This window comes from Ambystoma mexicanum, chromosome 4q, assembly GCF_040938575.1.
Source record: "Ambystoma mexicanum isolate Mex_15411 chromosome 4q, UKY_AmexF1_1, whole genome shotgun sequence".
Lineage (NCBI taxonomy): Eukaryota > Metazoa > Chordata > Amphibia > Caudata > Ambystomatidae > Ambystoma > Ambystoma mexicanum.
This window is the reverse complement of record NC_090928.1, coordinates 1,116,869,480-1,116,888,646: the sequence shown is the minus strand read 5'-3', so window position 1 is coordinate 1,116,888,646 and position 19,167 is coordinate 1,116,869,480. Positions and strand designations below refer to the sequence as shown.

At 45.9% G+C, this 19,167-nt stretch overlaps 1 protein-coding gene across 2 annotated transcripts in view; it reads right to left on the bottom strand.

The window, feature by feature from the left end:
* The window catches only part of LIN9 (lin-9 DREAM MuvB core complex component), a 1,337,113-nt gene that overhangs the window by 333,468 nt on the left and 984,478 nt on the right, over window positions 1-19,167 (bottom strand). For both annotated transcript variants that reach the window (XM_069608684.1, XM_069608685.1), the window contains one exon: window positions 14,022-14,102. In XM_069608684.1, coding sequence (XP_069464785.1) covers window positions 14,022-14,102 — 81 coding nt within the window. The remainder of the gene's footprint in view (window positions 1-14,021; window positions 14,103-19,167) is intronic.

The window sequence follows — 19,167 nt, the reverse complement described above, 5'->3', positions numbered from 1 at the left end:
ATAGGATCGGAGGAGCCTGAGGGTGTGGCCCCTTGAGGGTTATATGAAAGAAAGTGTTCTGGGTTCTTATCATAAAAATCAGCCAAGGAAGACATCCTAGACATAACCCTGTCTATGTCCTCACTGGACCATTCCCTGGAACAGGGTATTACTTTAGCAGGTGATTTATTTTCAAGGGTAGACTTGTGTTTGCTTGTCTGCTTAGGCTTTACAGGGGTGGAAGGCTGTGCTTTCCGCTGTTTCCCCCCTTCTCCGTGCGTGGAAAAATGTTTTCCCTGTCCCTTGGGGGCCCCAGAGACTTTCGACGCCTGGCGTCGAGGGTCTGGAGAGGTATCTGTGTGCTTCGGGCGTGGGGCCTCACTGATGTTAACCGCGGTCTCGGTATCTTGGAGCGCGGCCTGGGGGTGGAAGTCGTCTTCGTCTCCCGACGATCGAACTTCCGTTAGTGTGTGTAGCGAGGCACTCTTGGCAAGAGTGGATGATTGCCTTGCGTCGTGAGGCGATCTCGATCGAGAGCGCCCAGAGGACACCGAGTCGGACCGTTCTTTTTGTGCCTCTTTCCGGGAAGTCGACGTCGTCGAGGTCCGGTTGGTCTTAGTGTGTTTAGTGTGTGTTAGGTGTGTAGCGCTTGCGTCGCCGGGGGTCTTCCCCATAGCCGCCTTGCCGGACGACCTTCCGAGGTCGGGGACCTGCGCTCGTCGGCTGTCTTTCGACGCCGTAATGCCCTCGCCGTCCGAAAGTACGGCGTCGCTGCCATCGCTGAAGGCGCCCTCCGCTGCCATGGCCTCCTGCCTGGCGTGGTGGGCCCAACGCTTTGTCGAACGGTCCTTAAGTGTCTTAGGTTTAAACCTACTACACGCTCTGCAGTTCGCTTCGGGGTGATCCCTCGGCAAGCAGAGATTGCACGTGGCGTGCCTGTCGACCCAAGGGTATTTGCGATTGCACTTGGGGCAGAATTGAAAAGGGGTACCCTCCATACGCACCTTAAGGCAGCGGGCTGCTAAGTGTAGGAATATATATAAATGTAACTATATATCAAGAGTGAAGAGTATGTACCACCCCCCACTCTCCCTACTTGTAAGGGCCGAGGCCAGCGGCCTACTAGGCCCGGGCCGAGGCCAGCGGCCTACCGAGGCCCAGATCCGTCGTGCAGCAGTCGACGGTCGATGACTTCTCCAGCCGTCGTCGAGGTTGAGGGTCGACGTTGGGGTGGGGAAGGGAATGAATAAGAATTAAAATTATAATAACAGCAAAAGTATGGCTAAGGCCAGGGAACTCCGCAAGATGCTTCCGACCAGTATGGCGGAAAAAAACAATCTGAGGATCCTACACGCGTGAGGGATCTTGGGTACAGTGGACGTCACACTAGGGATAGTATTACTGGCACGCCTGTGTCGACGCCCATTTTCGACTTTCGAAAAACAAACTGTAATACTCCGCAGCTTCCACTAGATGTCGGCCTATGCACAGCATGTGATCTAAGCAGATTCCACAAGCCTCAGAAATATATATATATATATATATATATATATGGTAAGTATATTGCTCATTTGGGGTGGCTGGGGCTCACTAGATAAGCACGATGGCGCTGCAAGAAGAGGCGCAGCAGTGTAGGGTAGTACTGATCTGGCTTAGTCTACTACTCGTGCTTAGTCACAGAGTGGTGATGGGGGCTCAAAGTAGCAAGGCTTCCATTGAAGTGCTTAACAAATGGGGGTACGTCGCAGCATCTATATTACAGCGGGTGAGCAGAATTTCGAAAAACAAATATGCTAACGTGGTTGTAAGCAACAGTAATTTAATATGAGAGGAATCTGCATTAAGGTAAACAACGCAAGATTAGCAAGGGCATACAGTAATGGTTACAACGTAGGGAGCGGGGTGCAGTAGTCGAGCATCATACATTTGAATTGCAGTAATCATTTAGGAGCAAAGCACATCAATTGTAATACCGGAATGCAATGATACAATATTGATCTAGGGCGAATACAGGGACAAGTGAGCTGGTGTTGTGGACAGTATGGAGGAGGTATTGTCCCTTGAAGCTCGATGCTGGGAGAGTTTGGATCTTACCAGAGTACTGGGTGTCCAACCAAGGCTGTCGTAAGGTTTCAGCACGGATGGGCAGCAGGGGCATAGTGGCTGGCCCTTGGCTCTGCCAGACTTGTGACAGGCTCAGGAGAGGAGCCTTCGTTCTCCGCCTTAGTGCGGAAGCCGGCTTGCGCCTGCCGGTAGACCGGAGGCAATGCTAGGCTGGTGGGCAACCAATCAAGAGGACGTGGTGCCCAGGGTGTAGAGGCACCTAGAGGTCAGCCATCTTGGAAGGGCGGTCCTCGTGAGCATCAGGTGATTTTAAGTAAATATGCACGAGGGAGTGCAGGCAGAAAATGCCATTCCAAGCAAAAAGAGAATCAAAGAGCCAGCGGGCTAAATGTGGATTATGCGGCTAGGGCTCCGATGGGTGAAAGGGGTAGTCTGGCCTCAGGCTCACCTCATATGGATATTTCCGATCCTGTTGGAATGGTAAAACAGCAATGATCAGCGCCCCTAAGGCACAGACAGATGTAGACAGGAATTAGCCTTGTGTCGAAGGCCTTATGGAGGAGGGCCGGCTCTCGCCATCCGGTGTTGGCAGTCGGGTAAAAAAGGTGAGAAAGCCCTATCACAGCGCTAGGCTCAGATTCAAATGTTGCCTGGCAACATATACACAAAAGTGGCGGCGGCCAGTTTCAAAGGCTGTAAACCACGGAAATACAACTATAGTATGAAAAAAATAATCAGCGAAAGACGGGTGATGCAGGCGTTTCCCTTCTTACAAAAAACAAGGGGACATCATCAGTATATCAGCATGCACTGGCCTGGAGATTTTAAGGCCTTGAACACTGCCAATAGTTCTAGAAGGTGGATGTTCTTTTTTGCCATTGTTTGTGTCCACACTGTGTGCAGTGTGTCAGAGATTGCGTGCACCCCATCCTGTGACAGATGTGTCTGTGGATAGAGTGGCTTGTACCTCAGGAGTGTGATTTTCCCTTGAGCAGGTTCCCTTGTTGACCATTGCAGAGTGAACGAGGGACTGAAATGACCACTAGATGGTCCCACTGACCACTTTCTTATGACCATTGTTTCGCTAGCCACTCTTGCATAGGACACATGTGCAACCGAGTGTGGCACTAGTTAAATGCACAAGGCCATCACCCAGAGAAGGCGCATTGCTTTTCGTACGGTTACCATATGACTGGCTACATATTGTGGGATTTGGAAGAGCATGTTTTGTCCCCTCTCAGAGGGAAGACTAAAGAGACTTCTGTTTGAATTAATGCCCAAAGAAATAGTTTCACCTGGCTTGGGATGAGACTTGATTTTTTCTCATTGATTGATAAGCCTAGTTTGTTGGGTGTTCTGTAGACAATCTTGTGGCGTGTCTCCGGTTATCAGCCAGTCGTCGAGGCAAGGATGCACTGGGATTTACTGTTTGCGCAGGTGTGCAGCTACTACTGTGAGCACTTTGGTGAATACCCTTGGCATGGAGGCTATGCCAAATGGTAGCACCCTGAATTGGTAGTGTGTTGTTCCTAATTTGAACCCTAGGTATTTTCTATATAATGGCAACATTGAAATATGAAAGTGTGCACCTTTCATATCCAATGTTGCCATGTAAAGCCCTTGTTTTAGAAGTGGGATTACTTCCTGTAGCGTAGTCATCCTGAATTGTTATGGTCCGACATACTTGTTTGCAGGACGCATATCTAATACAGTGTGCATGGTTAGGTCCTTTTTGGGTACAAGGAAATGCACTGACTAGATACCATTGTTTACCTCTTGAACAGGAACAAGTTCTATTGCTCCTTTAAAGTCCATTTCCACTGGTAGGATGAGCTGCTGTTCTTATGACATCCTTCTTGCTCTTGGTCTGATGGCGTCCTGTTTTTTTAAAAAAAATAATTCAATGGAATATCCGATGGTTACTGTCGTTAGCACCCACTGAACTGATGTTACCTATTCCCATGCATGGGTGACTTCAGTAATTCAGCCTCTTACCAGGGATGCATGGGCGGTGTCCCCCCTGACGGGCGAGTGATTTGCTGGTGAGGGTAGAGGAGCCTGTAGTGGCTGCGCTTCTACCAAGACCGTTTCCGCATTTATAGCCTTGTTGCTGGGAGGTTTGAAAGTGAGATGATGCTCCCGCCAATGGACTACCAGGGAGAAGAGTCAGAGAAGAAGCCTGAATGCATGGGTCTTGGGAAGCCTTAGGAATGAAAGGACTGGTAGATATTGAATACCCCGGGTTGGGCATATGGTTTGTTAGAGATCTGGTTTAAAGTGTTCAATGTTTCATGTTCTTTTTCAGCAGTCCTTATGAACATTTATAGACCAGTGCTATTGATATTTTGAATTCTTACAGCCTTACCCACCTCTCTAATGGAACACAAGCCTTTCAAGCTCATCGAATTTCCCTCAACTCCACACAGTTAATTTGTAGCTTCACATCTTGTTTCGACAACACTCCATGCACCAAATATTTATCCAGGAGCGCAGCCCTGCCTACCATCCTGGAGTAGGCAACGACAGTACTCCGATGCATTGGTTCGAGGAATCGCATTCCCTTGATCGTTTTGTGCAAGGTAGTCCAGCAGGCAAAAGCATTCTTAACTGGACTATTCTTCGCCTTCCACTAGATACCAGCAGCAATCCAACTGTCCATACAGAGTCATTTGAAGTCTCGCTGATATCTAATCTGTGTGTCCCAGAAAGCTAGCTACATTTAACAGGCACTCCAATCTGAATGGTTGGTTTGACATAGGCTACCTCTATATATTGAGAAAAGCTCCATGGAGCCATCCTACAAAACTCCTCGGAGTACTTCTCCTGGTTGAGCTAAACCACAAGACAGACCGCCAGCTGCACTGCTTTTACGGCTCTGCCATTTATTGGTATACAAATTAACCAATCGCCCAAGATGCACATGCACCCAAATCCTTCTCAGAATCATTGTCATCGGAGCCAGACATTATAAATACCTTCTGCCAGCCTCTGTCTGAAAAGGAGGGAGCATGATGAAACTGATAATCCAATATTACAAATCAGGCTTACAAATGTTCAATGCAATCTGTGAATGGGTAGACTGATTTATGCATCTTACAGGCCTAACATGTTTCCTTATGAGGAAGGATCTTTAATACACACCAGGATCTTCTCTATACCTTTGTAACCAACTCCATGACCTTTTGCTTTAGCTGCTCTCTGCTTTTGTAAAAGGTCTACTGGCAGCCATGTTCTTGGTGGTGGAATGCAAAGATGCCGTCTCCAAATCTCTGATGAGTGATCTAGTTCCATTACCTCTAACTTCAATGCTGACACACTGGCCCTTCCTTTAACAGTAGTGTGCTGAATGAGAGGGTGAGCATGGTCAAACCTGTTCAGCTTGCTGCAAAACCCTTCCTGTTTGCTGATCTCCTCTCCAAGACCTGTGGCCTCTCTCAGAATGCTGTTGTATGGATAGTTGTGTGATGCAATGGTGTAGTTCATATTTGCAAAGCTCCCCCAATCTACTTCTCTATACAAAAACAGTTCAAGTAGGTCCTGTTGGTAATGCTCCCACTATCTTAGCTGTGTAAGTTAGCATGGCATCATCCGTAAACCTCTGCTCCCTAAAACAGCATGCCTCTAACAAATAAGCAAGATTTAGTTTCAATCTCCAGCATCAGGTTTCAGCCACGACTCTTCTGAGCGCCACGCCTTTGATTCCACTGAAGATAGCCCTCACATCATTCTATTACACAGGAGTAATCCTCCCATGAACACAACCCTTGGCTGCCTGCTGCTTTTCTTGTGGAAGGAATTTAAATAGAAATAGCTTTGTCCCACAAATCCAGGGACAAGAATTGCTGTAGTGTTGCCAGCTCCAACAGCCAATGGCTCTGACCGAATGCTCTTCTCAAGAGATCTTATTTCCTTAATCCTTCTCAGAAGGCAGTAAAGTTGAAATTGGAGAACTCATTTTCTGGATACAGTTTCAGTTGATGCAGTGCTTAATTTGTGGGGGTGTTTGCCAGGGCTTAGACCGGGAACTTATTTCTGAGCCCCAGCACTTATTGTGTCAGACTCGGGTTGATCATGTAAGTAATGACAGCCAGCACATCCATCAACCCCAATGAGCAAGTGCGAGCTGTAGTTTAACCCAAATGTGTTGACACTATGGGGAACAGCTGTGGGTGGTGGCAGCAAAGGTGGGAACTGCCCGTCCTAGTGACACAAGCCTGCGAGAAAATATTTGGGCCCAAACACTTATTTTCTTACAAACTAAGCACTGAGAGGATGACAAAAACAGTGGTGCAGAATCAGCCACCTTAGATTTTTAATTCTTTTTTTTATTCAAGCTTGCTTACCATAAGTCAGTAGTGAAGCTTCATGTGCCACACCATTCTTCAAATCGTGGGCATTAAGAACCAACACAGATCATTTTGAAACGTTAAGCTTTTCTTTCTAAACAAAGTGTTCTTTTTTCTTGTAAATACAAGATATGTTGGGCTATGGAAGGCCAGATTCCTCTGACTGCCCACAATCGCACCCTCATCTTTTTGTACACCACAAAGTGACACTAGTGGCTTTCTCAGACCTTCAACTCTCCAGTTAGGGCATGAAACATACATTTAAAGCATCTACTATGGCATTATCTATTATTGCGTTCTAACCCTGTTCCAAGGGCTGGCACGGGGGTCGGGAGTGGAGAAGTACCAGCAGCGGCACCAGGATGTTACCATCTCTCCCCACCCATCCCGTTTCAGGCCTTGGGTCAGGGTGATACTGCCATTAGCACCCCGAGTTTACCAAAGCAGTAACCTGGGGTGTTAAAATAAAAAAAGAAAAAGAAAAAAAAACACAAGCTATTTGTAGGCATTGAACGGGATGACACGTGTTTCCCATTCAATAAAAACAAATCTTTTGCTAAGATGGCCGCCATGGTAATGGAAGGCGGGGCTCCATGCGGAGCCCCTCTGCCATTAGCATGGTGGCCTGGAAAAGCATAAGGCAGTGGCACCCGCAACACTCACGTAAGTGGGGCAGCGGAGGAGGGTTGCTGAATAGAAAATAATAACTGGATACAGGGAGGGGGAAGATGGCGCTGCGGGGCAGGAAAGGCAGCTAATGGGATCCGTGGCGCGCAGTCTGATATGAGAGGTTTCCGCCGCGAAACCAGATTGGCTGCACCCTCAGCCCCGGGTGGTAATAAATAAGGAATACACTTCAGAAGATTCCCCTTTCCCCACTCTCCCTCCTCTGCAGGAACAGCAGGGGGCTGATGCAGTCTTTGAGAAACTAACCTCCTAGCCAGATATTGCACCTCCCCCTAAAGCTAAAGAACCTCACCTTTTCAATTAATATTGATGCCGTAGTGTCCATCTCTTCCTGCAATGGCATACTTGGAAACAATGATGCATGCTTCAATGAAAATCCTCTTGGATCCTTTGCAAACAGAAAATTATCAGTTCATCCTCTTAACATAAGCAACATAGAGAATTCAAAGGACGTTGGAACACTGAGCTACACAATATTTATGCAATGAAAGGTTGAGTGGATAGACTCCTGCCCCAGTGGTCTTTGGACAAAGGAGCACTTAAAAGCATGGACACATTAAAATGCTGGAACAAGGATGATGACAGCCTATCACAGGCTGGTGCCTTCCACTTCAATGCCACCAGTGACTGACAGCTCAGCACCTATTCAGAACTTGGTACCTTTCGGTCTACTCTACCTTCGAAGTGTGTGGCAACGACACTGGGCTATTCCTAGAAGACAATGGATTCCCATTTACGGTTTAGCAACAGAAATTATGTTGAATCGTCAAACTATCTGAAACAGATCTGGGGGCATCTGCCAGTCCAATGACCTTTGGATAATAAGATTGATTGTTCCTTCTCAGTATAGGGGTTAGCATCCCCCTACCCCCTCCCTCTAAAACTGCTGTACTTTTTATATTTTCACATTTGGGCTTACACAGGAAGCCCAAAAGGAATCATGTCTGTTCTACCTGGCTATTGGAGGTAAAATATTTATAAGGTCACAGGCATCGTGCAGGTGTAGACAGTAAATACAAATTCCATGAGGACCATCTCGTCCCATGCTCCTCAAGCTCCAATTCATTTATGCTCTAAAGATAACCTGGTCCCAAAAACTGCAGAGATGAGCAGACCAGAAGATAACAGCACAAAGAGCCCTATCACATTCTGCCAGCAAAGAGAATCGAAGACAAAACTCAGAAACTAGCAATCGTTATAACAATTGCATCAGCTGAGCAGGCATCATAGCCAGACTCTTTCACCTAGGTGCAACACGAGGCACCTGAAGTGAATGCTATGGTTTTGGAACCCAGGTACAAAGCAATGACCGGTCAGAGGTAGGATGGGTTCAGTCCATGTATTCTTACAAGGCATATATTAGTTTTCAAAAATTGTACTTTACTTTATGAGCAAACAAACTTATTTGATTAGCAGTTTTGTGCTGATATTAATGGCAACAGACATTGTTTGTAGCCAAGACTAAAATGAGCAACAATACAGCATTATAAAGCAATACTGTAATTATGCATCATGTATTAACTTAGATTTTTAAGGATGGGATTTGAAGGACTGTCTTTAAAAAAAATAAAAGGAACACATACTGGTCCTTACTAAACAAGATCTAGTTAGCTTAGTAAAAGTATCAACCCGATTCTTTCTTTTTCAAATGATTGTAAACCAGAAGTACCTTTTCCTGCCTAGCACTCCCGTACAGGCGTTTGGCACTTAAGAGTGGAGGAGATGATTTCTGCTGCACTCTGTTAGCCCCTTTGAACCTGCAGTGAGCAGAGAAAATTGAAAGTTACTCACCATAGTGACTAAAGTACTCCTAGTCCATTGTACCCCTTTCCTCCATACTGCATGGGCGTCCCACACTAGGGGTGAAAAATGACAATTTTCACCAGAAAAAGGTCTATACCCCTTTAAATATATGGGCGTGGCCCTGGGAGCATGTGCTCCCTTGACTCCGCCCTCTTGCGCTATACCTCAGTCCCCTTTGACCCGTCAGCCGGTTTAACCTGCTAAACTACGCATCTCATTAATGGGGTTGGGGAGGATGAGGGACAATGGAGGAAAGGGGACTATGGACTAGGAGTACGTTGGTCACTACGGTCAGTAACTTGTGCAATGCTTTGGATCCAAAGAAAACAGGTTCCTCAGAACAGCTTGCCCGAATGCTGCGTCAGATGTTGCGCTGCTATCCAGGCAGTAATGCTTGCAGAAGGCTGATGGAGTGGCTCACGTAGCTGCTCTGCTAATGGTTTGCCATGGCATATGCCTCTGAAAGGCGACCGCCGTCGTTTTGGCCCCAACTGCATGAGCATGCATGTTTTGTGGAACTTCCATCTGCTGAGACTTTTATAAGCTTCCGGAATGGCTGTTACCATCCACCTGGCTATGGAGGGCTTAAAGCTTGGTCTTCTGTCTTAATAGAGCCGCTGAAGGTGACAAATAAAGCCATGTCTTGTGAAAACCTCTGGTCCTGTCTAGATAGAACTTCAGGACTCTTCTAACGTCCGGACAGTGCAACCCTCTCTCTGCTTCTTTTTTCCTAACCCACAGCACGGTTGGCAACACAACTTCTTCATTCAGGCGGAATGAGGAGCCCACCTTCGGAAGAAATGCCGGATGGGTGCAAAGCACCACCTTGTCTCTATGGAACATGGTAAACGGTACTGTGGTCAGAGCCTGAATTTTGCTCCCTCTCCTACCTGCGATAAAACCCAATAACAGAGCTGTTTTGATCATGACCAGCTTTATGTCTACCAATACCATGGGCTCAAAGCGCCTATCAGCCAGTGCAGCGAGCACCACATTGAGGTCCTACACTGGATGCAGTCTTTTGGTAGGAGGATATAGCCGAGTCAGATGTCTTGACTACCGGGTTGGAGGAAGAGTATGACTCGGTCAGAATTTCTGTAAGCGCCTATGGCGGCCAGGTAGGTTTGGCATGTCTCCACCTGTACCCCTGAACGTGACAAGTGCGCTGGGATAAGATGGCTCCTGAACAAGCAAGCACGCAAGAGAGTTTTTATCCCTTTGTCCTTTGCCCGGAGGGAAAATCGTGTCCATTTGCCCTTCTGGTTGACTCGCTTCTAGCTTTCTGAATTATTTCCAGGTTGTCTTGTCACAGACTGAGATGTTGCACTGTGGGGAAGGACCACCCCCTCTAATCTACCCACAGAAGAAAAGTAGGGACACTTTTTTTTAAAAGCAGATAGTGAAAAAGGAATGTTGGCAATTCATTGATCAACAAAACCCACCTGCTAGATTGTGGATTATTCCATAGATAAACTGCTTATGTGGCAAGGTTAGGAGCATGACCCTAATCAAGGGAGGGGCTGGGGGTGGGGAGGTGGAGGATCACTCAACCTGTGTCAGGCAGCCTAGCAGGACAACAGCAGCTAGTCACCTTTAAAGGGGTGTGGTCGACTAATGGCCCCGGCTACCTCATATGCATGAAGCCGGGTATGTACATCAGTGCCTCTTTCTTGGGCCCGATGCTCATCAACCTCTGCCCTGGTCACGTCTCTTTCCAATCCTTCAGGTGGTTCCCGGGAGGTAGCAATATCCAAAGAACTGTCACTACAAATACTACAATGCTCCTGGTCCCATGGACAAGACTCAGCCTGGAATCAGAGGAAGGGAGTGGTTACCCAGATGGAAATGAGACAGGCTTTGTGTTACAATAGGAACGTCTTCAAGGCAGCTTAGGTAAGGCAGTACGTGTTTATTTAGTTACATCAATTAGGCATATGTTGACAGGACAAGTATAGGAGCAGGGAGGAAGCCCACTGGCTCCACCACCCAGGCTACATGATTTCCAACTGCCTTTAGGTGGAACACTCGCACTAGACAACATTACACCTCACCAAACATTCCACCCATGACATCACTCAGTCACTGACATCCTTCACTCTGCACACACTACGGTTCAGTCATCACATACTCAAATCCAGTCATAACACTTTGCCATTCAGGAGCTGAATTGGAGACCGAACAGCCACTGCATACCGCCCAGGCATGCTAAAGGGGAGCAGCATCAGCAAGCTGTAGCCAGCAGAGAGCAACACTGCAGTAGGGGAGACCAGGGAACACCCCAAGACATTGAAGGTCAATGACTAACTGAATCCAGGAGGGGAACAGAACAAAACTAACAGAGAACACAGCATGGTTAAAGACAAAGATTTCCTGGGGAAATTTCAGCGCACACAGGAGGAGTTTGGAGTAGTTTAGCTATAGAGTGGCTCAGGAAAGCAGCTGATTTGGGTACCCAATGGGAAATGGGGGCAGAGAACATTCCAGACAGGAAGGCAAGGGCTACAAAAAGCAATCGCAGGATGAGAGACGTTTGGGTGAGTTTGGAGGAAGACCAAGAGACCACAGAGGAGTGTGCAGCTACTGGAGGACTTGACTTTTTTTCCACACGTTTGGAAAGTTAGGAAGGAAGGAGGTTGAGAGATGGTGAGTGTGAGAAGTAAGAACAGGAAAGTTAATCAGGAGTGGAGATGGGGGGGCGAGACAGCGAGAGGGGGGGCCAGAGCGTGCCCCAGAGCGAGAGGGGGGCCAGAGCGCGCCCCAGAGCGAGAGGGGGGGCCAGAGCGAGCCCCAGAGCAAGAGGGGGGAGCGAGACAGAGCACCAGAGCGAGAGGGGGGGCGAGAGAGCACCAGAGCGAGAGGGGGGAGGGGGAAGAGCACCAGAGCGAGAGGGGGGAGGGGGAAGAGCACCAGAGCGAGCAGGGGGGGCGAGACAGAGCACCAGAGCGAGCAGGGGGGGCGGGACAGAGCACCAGAGCAAGCAGGGGGGGCGGGACAGAGCACCAGAGCGAGAGGGGGGGCGAGAGAGAGCACCAGAGCGAGAGGGGGGGCGAGAGAGAGCACCAGAGCGAGAGGGGGGGCGAGAGAGAGCACCAGAGCGAGAGGGGGCGGGAGAGGGGCACAGAGCGATGGGTAGTATATTGAAAGAAGAAAATAATGGACTTTCACTTGGTGAATCCCAGAGGGATTAAATTCTTGCTATGGCCTTTAGGCGCCCCAAAGTTTGAACAGTTTAGACAGTAGGGAAACCCTAGGTTAGTGAAGCTATATATCAAGATCTTTTGTGAACAGGGAAGTCTGCAAAGGCATTTGGGAGCCCCTATAAAGACCACCCATAGAGCCCTCCTATAGAGAACACCCCTAGAGCTGGAGCCAAAATTACCCTTTTCTTGTAAGGTTGTCTTAGCCATTGGCGTGCAACACAATGCCCTTAAGAATGCAGCTTTTTGGAGAAAGGAAGTCCACGTCCTGCATTGCTTTTGTCCTTACATTGTCAAATAGAGTTTGTTGGGTAGTGGAGGCTCATCTGAAGAGGGAGATACAATGTTTGCATTCACCTTCTGTTATATTTTGGTGATGGTGCATCTTTCGAAGGTATCATTGGTGTTTCAGGTAATAACAAAACAGGCTGTGCTCATTTACCAAACTTCTATACCAAAACATATTAAAAGGGTTCCAATACAAATCGACTGCATCCGTAATTACGATAATGGATGCAGACTAACTATGAAAAATATATTTTCCTTTGCAAACATTGATGAAGTAGAGTATCAGAACCTGAAAATGTGTTAAAGGGGAATCTGTCCCACGATTTAGTCTATTAAATGTGACAGGTAGATGGACCAACTTATTTGTCAGAAAGATGGATGGGATTCATCAGGAGTGATTGGAGCAGTGGGAGAACTCTCCCCCCCCCCCTTTAACCCTCTTCGATCACCACAGTAGCAAATAATTCCTGGAGGAAGGTACAGTGAAACTATTTAGTTAAAAGAAGACTACTCCTCTGTAGCAGTGATATAAATTATCTGAGGGGAGAAGCAGCGCTACCAAATTCTCTAATACAACTTCAGGAGAAATTAAAAGCTACGATTCAGCTTAAATATCAGTCTTTATTTTTGTGTACCCAACACTTGGTTGTTTTGCTCTCCTTGCCATTTCGAGCGATTACTGGAGGAAATTGGGTTTAACTCTTTCTACAATGAGATCATGGCCTTGGCATCCTTGGTAGAGATTGTACAGTACTGGGAGTGTTCAGGTCAGAAGACCCAAAAACAAAGAAAGGGAGAAGATGCTTTTTGGGGGTGAGGACGTTTGACCTGGTGAGCCTAATTTTCCCCAGTGTTGTATTCCTGTTCAGGAAGGAGCGGAAGATTATCTTTGCTGCTCTTCTTTAATACCTGAACTTTGTCTAGGGCTAAATGTTTATCAGGCATCTTGCAAATAAGCCTGATAGTTACGATACTTTCTCTCAGAGGTGAACACGCCGGAGTGTGGGAGGTCCAGTTTTGGAGCTGGCAACCTTGCCACCAGCAATGAAAGATAGTGCCAACTTTCAGACTATGACCCAGTTCCAAATACCTTGAGATGCATAGCTTTCCATCATCCAAGAAAAAGGGACTTATGGTACCAGATCAATCAGCAATGAAACTAGATTTGTCCTCAGCAACCTCTTTATTCCTAGACAAAGCACAGTATGGAATTTTCCAAAACATGAATCAAAGTCTATGCAGGTCAGTCGCCAAGAATTGCTTAACATCAGGACAATGCATTAAAACCCAGTCAACAGTACTGTATTCACAGTGAATTAGGATGCCAGCTAAACAATCAAAAACTTGAGGATAAATGTGTGGTTGGGGCCAAGTGCAAAGGGGATGCACAATCGTGAGAGCACCTACTTTGGACAAAGTTTACAGGAGAAAGCATAAACGTGTTATGAAGGGAACCAACAAGAGTAATTCATATGTAAATCTATAAAATAAAAGGCCCATTGCTTGAGAAACGTGTCAACCATTCCAGTACTTCAAATCATTGCACTACATGATGTTATTGAGGGACACGAGTCTTGATGTTTTAAACTAGAGGTATGCAAATTCAATATGCAGGGGTTTAGCTGGCGCTAAATAAATGTTAAAATAACATGCCTACCAGTTTCTCTGCTTCTGTGTTCATTTCCTTCAATTGCTTGATGTGCTCCTTTTTTATCATTAGAATTTTTGACAGTCTAGTCTATAAATAGAAACATTTATACGTTAGACTACCACATACACTCAATGGTTACTCAGAAGCTGTAATGACAAAAGAAAAATGTTACTCACCATACCAACTCCATAGTGCTTAATCCGGAACAGTGTCAAAAGGCCATTGTATAGAGTGATACCAGCGAGAAATTAGGCCAAGACAGCAGATATAAATATACTCCTTGAAACTAGGCATCAGCAGCTCTTACACACCACTGGCAAATACTAAACAAATCCATGTGACAATTTGCATGATCTTGAAAGGTACAGGAAAAACTTCAATTGCAGAGAACAGGCAATGACGGGAAGCGTTCAGCAATCTGAAAAAAACCTACAGAGGCAGGGGATAGGGGGGAAACTGATCTACTTGAGGGCACTATTCACCTATGGAAAAGCAGTTATTTACCTGCTTTGACAGAGGAGCAAGACTATAGAAACTAATGCTCTGACCCATCGTCATATGGTACTTATTTTTCTCTTTCTGCATACATTCTGGATCTTAGGTAAGAGTGAATGGGTGGATGTACCGATTTGGGCTAGGAAGGACAGGCAGTAGCCATCAATAAATATACACATGCAATGCTGGCAGAGACTGAAATAATGGCAACACATGAGCCAGGCACAGTGGGTACCTGATTGAGTATGTAGTCTGAGGTCGCACAAGGCACAAAAAGACCAACTCATTAAACCCAACAGACCTAGCTGAGGTCCTCTATTAGTTGGAGTAAATGCATGCATTGCGATGTATTCCACATGTGCATGCTCTCAAGGGTCTAACAAACGGGGAGGAAGTGAAGCCAGAGTTCCTGAAGTCAAAGTAGACAATCAAGTAAGTTGTGATTGAGGTAAGTGACCCTGGTATAAGGGCACAGGGAGGCTGAGGAGCGTATAATGGGTACAACCCAATGATAGACTAAAACTGCAGAGATTTGTGAAAGCTAGAAAAGTCCCTGGCATTAGGATTCATAATAGTGTGCAGTAGCGGTGAAACCATGAACAAGACTACTACTTTAGAAAACAAAGGCGAGGATAAACATTTCAAATGTTCCCAATCTAAAAGTTAGAAATGTGAAAGCAATAGCAGTAAATGCTAGCCCAGAAACATGGTAGCAATTCATATTTTAAAGGTATAGAACAACTATTTAGTTTTCAATCTATAGCCTCACACCTATAAAATCACAAAAGCCTGCTTCTTGGCTCTACTGGCTGTACATGCAATGTGTTCAGTAGTCCACCTTTTCTTAAACTCTGCATTGAAAAGCAGCTGAAAATGTGCTGAATGTATGGCACATCCTGCATCCAGGGAGGGTGGACGTGCACAATCTCTTATGTTGTACAAAGCAGAGGGAGAATTGGATCACATCCGTTTAGTGGCGTTATTTGAGAATGGTACAGTTGAACCAAATCCATCAGTTAAACACATTTATGTTGTATATAATAGAGCAGCAGTAGCCGCCCTATAATTAAGGTGAGTCGGACACCCACAGGAAACCCGAAAAAAGAAGTGCTACTAACTTTTTGACTCGTGTGACAGATTTTGCGGAAATGCTGAAGACAATTAGGGAGTCACGCTCCCTCCTCCAACTCAGTCCCCCTCCCACAGACTGCTAAGTTTGGGAAAAATGCGTTAAAAAGAAAAATGAGAAAAAAAAATAATGAAGTTGGGTCCTACTTTCCATTCAATTTCCCATAGACAAAAAAGGTAAATGTTTGCCGGACTACACAGCCCAAACCCCTGGCCAGATTTGGATCAGGTACGAAACAACTTGGGCATGAAGCTTTACACAAGGCCTTTTTGTGGTTTGGGGTTATGTCATCTAGTAGTTATTTTAAATATTTGATGAGAGGTGCCCCCTTTTCCACAAAAAAGGGTTAGATCTTGGTTTTCTCAATATGAGAGATAGCCAGAAGCTATAGTCGAAGATATCGGAAACTTTACCGCGGGAAAAAAGTCATTTGCAGGTCAAAAACATGCAAATGCCAATAGTCTAGAGGTGGGGTGGGGGATGGAGGGGAGTAGGTAAAACAACACCAATTGAAATAGTGAGTTGGTCTAGGGACTGAGTTTGCATCTAAACGTTTCTGTAACCTCGGCTATAGCTGAGAACAGCTGACATCTCAAAGCAAACTGTCAGACTGTGGGGGAATGGGAAAAGCCACCTGAGTATTTGGGGGGAGCAGTCACAGATCAGGGGGGCATCTGGTGAAGGTGGGCAGCGGGGGTGAAAAATCACTTTTCTATCCCAGCCGTTTTTCCGATATTCACAGCTATAGAAGTACACATCTGCAGTCCATACACTGGAAATAGGGATCTAGGACTCCCATACATGCAGTAAACCAGGACGGACCCTGCTGAACTTAAAAGCGAGGAAGGTGCCAGCCCCCTTAGGCCATGTTGCCTAATAAATGAGCACAAGTTACAAGAGCAACATGGTGAGTGTGCCAGCCCCTTTCTCGCTTTGAAGCGAAGCCGGGTCGGCCCTGGTTACTGCACGGATGGGAGACTTGGATGCCTAGTTTAATATGGACAGATAGGCACGGTATAATAATAAATCAAGGGAATTTGTAGTTCATAGCTGCGGTTATGAAAAAAGGTAAATATATATAGGTTTACAGCTACCGTGACGTCAGGGTTGAAATATCACTGGCCTAGGCACACAGGACTCATCCATGTAGAAACTGGGACCAACCCTGCTTAGCTTCAAAGCGAGGAAGGAACCGGTCCACTCGGGCCATGTAGCCTAAAAATGAGCACAAGTTACAAGACCACTTAGAGCAACATGGCCTGAGGGGACAGGCCCTTTCCTTGCTATGAAGCTAAGCAGGGACTGTCCCGTTTACTGCATGGATGGGACAAAGTCCACAGTACTGGATGCTGTGTTTTCTTAGTTTTAATAACACACCAAGACCATACACGGCACCCACATTATTTTTTAAACCATGCTGTCAGTCCTTGAAGGTATTGCACTCTAAATGTAAAGCTGTCATGAGACCCACATGAAGAGATTGTATCTGAGTGAGGAGTTGCAAATACATGGAGAATTGCAAATCCAGTTTGAACATGCGAGGCAAACTAGAATAACCTTTTGAGATAACCTCTTTGAGAGCATTTTTTTTGTTGCCGTTTGCTGAATTGTATTCTGGTATTTGTAGTCTCTCAGTCAAGATGGGGGGGGGTGCAACAATTGAACACTTTTTTGCCTAATAGCGTTCTATAAGGATGTATATATGTGAATCACACTCCGGTATGTGTACCTTTCAAGTTATCTTTATAAAGCACAGTATTGTTGAAAGCCAGACATGGGGGTGAGGAGGGGAAATGAGAGGGCAAGTAAGTTATGAGTATTTGCCCAGGTTGTGGCAAGAGGTTGCAATTCTGAACACTGGTGCAGTTATTTTCCCCTGATTGTGGCTGCTTTTCAGGGCACAAGTAAAGGGCATTTATGGGTGGACAGCGTAACTTTCTTTCCAGGACTTTGGGACGCAAACCAGTGGGTTTTTCACTGAGGTTGCCAAGCTTGCTCAAGTATTTGGCTACCAAGGTTTTACTAAGGATGTCATGTTCCCAGTTCAGACACTTACCCACAAGCACTCGTTTCATATTGGCATTTGCTTTCCAATTCATATTCAACTACAGATCGCTGGGTTTAAAAGGTGAGCGCATTTTATACTTTGGCAGCATATTTATTGGAACTTATCCTTATTACTTTTTTTGTTTAAAGTCCAATGCTATTGTGTCTTGCACACTTTCTTATAAGGGGGAGGTCAACTGAACTACATTTGTATATTTCACTTTAAAATATATATTCACTTACTGTGCGTATATTCATTGTTGCCAGCTTTTGATTTTTTTTTTGCTAAGGGTGCAAAAGTACCTGGACATGTGCTATTCTTGTAGCCGGCCATTTCTTTCCCTTGTCCGTGCTGCTTAAATGAGCTTAGTAGGGGTTGTGCGATGTATCACAACAATTACGAAGAAACAGGCCATAAAAAAGGGGCTTGTAGCTTGCTGCTTAACCAAAGTGTGTGTGATCCTTGACAAATAATGTAATCTCACTGCTCATGGCCTAACACATTGTAAGTACCCAAAGCCTGCCATTTATACATATTGTCGGTCTAGAAAAATGGACACCTCTCACGATTGACGGCAAACGTATTTTGGTGGCCGAAGACCAACCGTCTCATGTACATAACGATAGAAATACAGATTTCCGAGTTTGACCAATGAGCGGCCATTTTGAAGTAACAAGGATCGCCATTTTGTTTTCTAATGATTGCTCATTGCTTTCTGTTCAAACTGCTTCGCAGCACATTTTTTGCTTACTCTGCTCGACTGTATTGTTGTCTGAACGTGAAAGGACAAGGCCGTGAGGCTAATAAGGAGTTTGTTGAAACACAACATAGGCAGCTCCGGACAGGAATGCCCAACTCCCTCCCGAATATAGCCTTGAAGGAGAGCCGCAGGGCATTTAATCATTTCACATCTGCCAGCCAGTCTCGTTATATGGTAGAAAATGTTAGAATAAAGCAGCTAAAGGCTTGAATTATGCTCTTCTTACGGCCCCCCTTTTCCGAGCCCTGTAGAGCGTGTCGGCTCCCAGGACACGAATAGCACCCCAAAGATAGCAAGGTCTGGAATGTGACTCTTCCCCCGTATTGAGCTCGCTTACAAGAACAGAAGCACTGTTCTGTTCAACAAAGAAAAGATGTCTCTACACTTGCACGGTTGCATATTGTTGCTGGAATGTGACTCTTCCCCCGTATTGAGCTCGCTTACAAGAACAGAAGCACTGTTCTGTTCAACAAAGAAAAGATGTCTCTACACTTGCACGGTTGCATATTGGTGCTAGAATAGATATTTGAAGGCGTCATATTCGTCGAAATTGTCCATCATCAAACCGAGTTCAAAGAAACCCAATAAAGGGCGGTGTTAAACATGTCACAGCTGATTGTATGATATGCATTTTGTATATATGTAACTGATGTACTTAATTCGTTCTCTTGCGTCCCTCGAGGTCTAGAGATACACATCGCGGGGCGTGAGACCGAGTTGG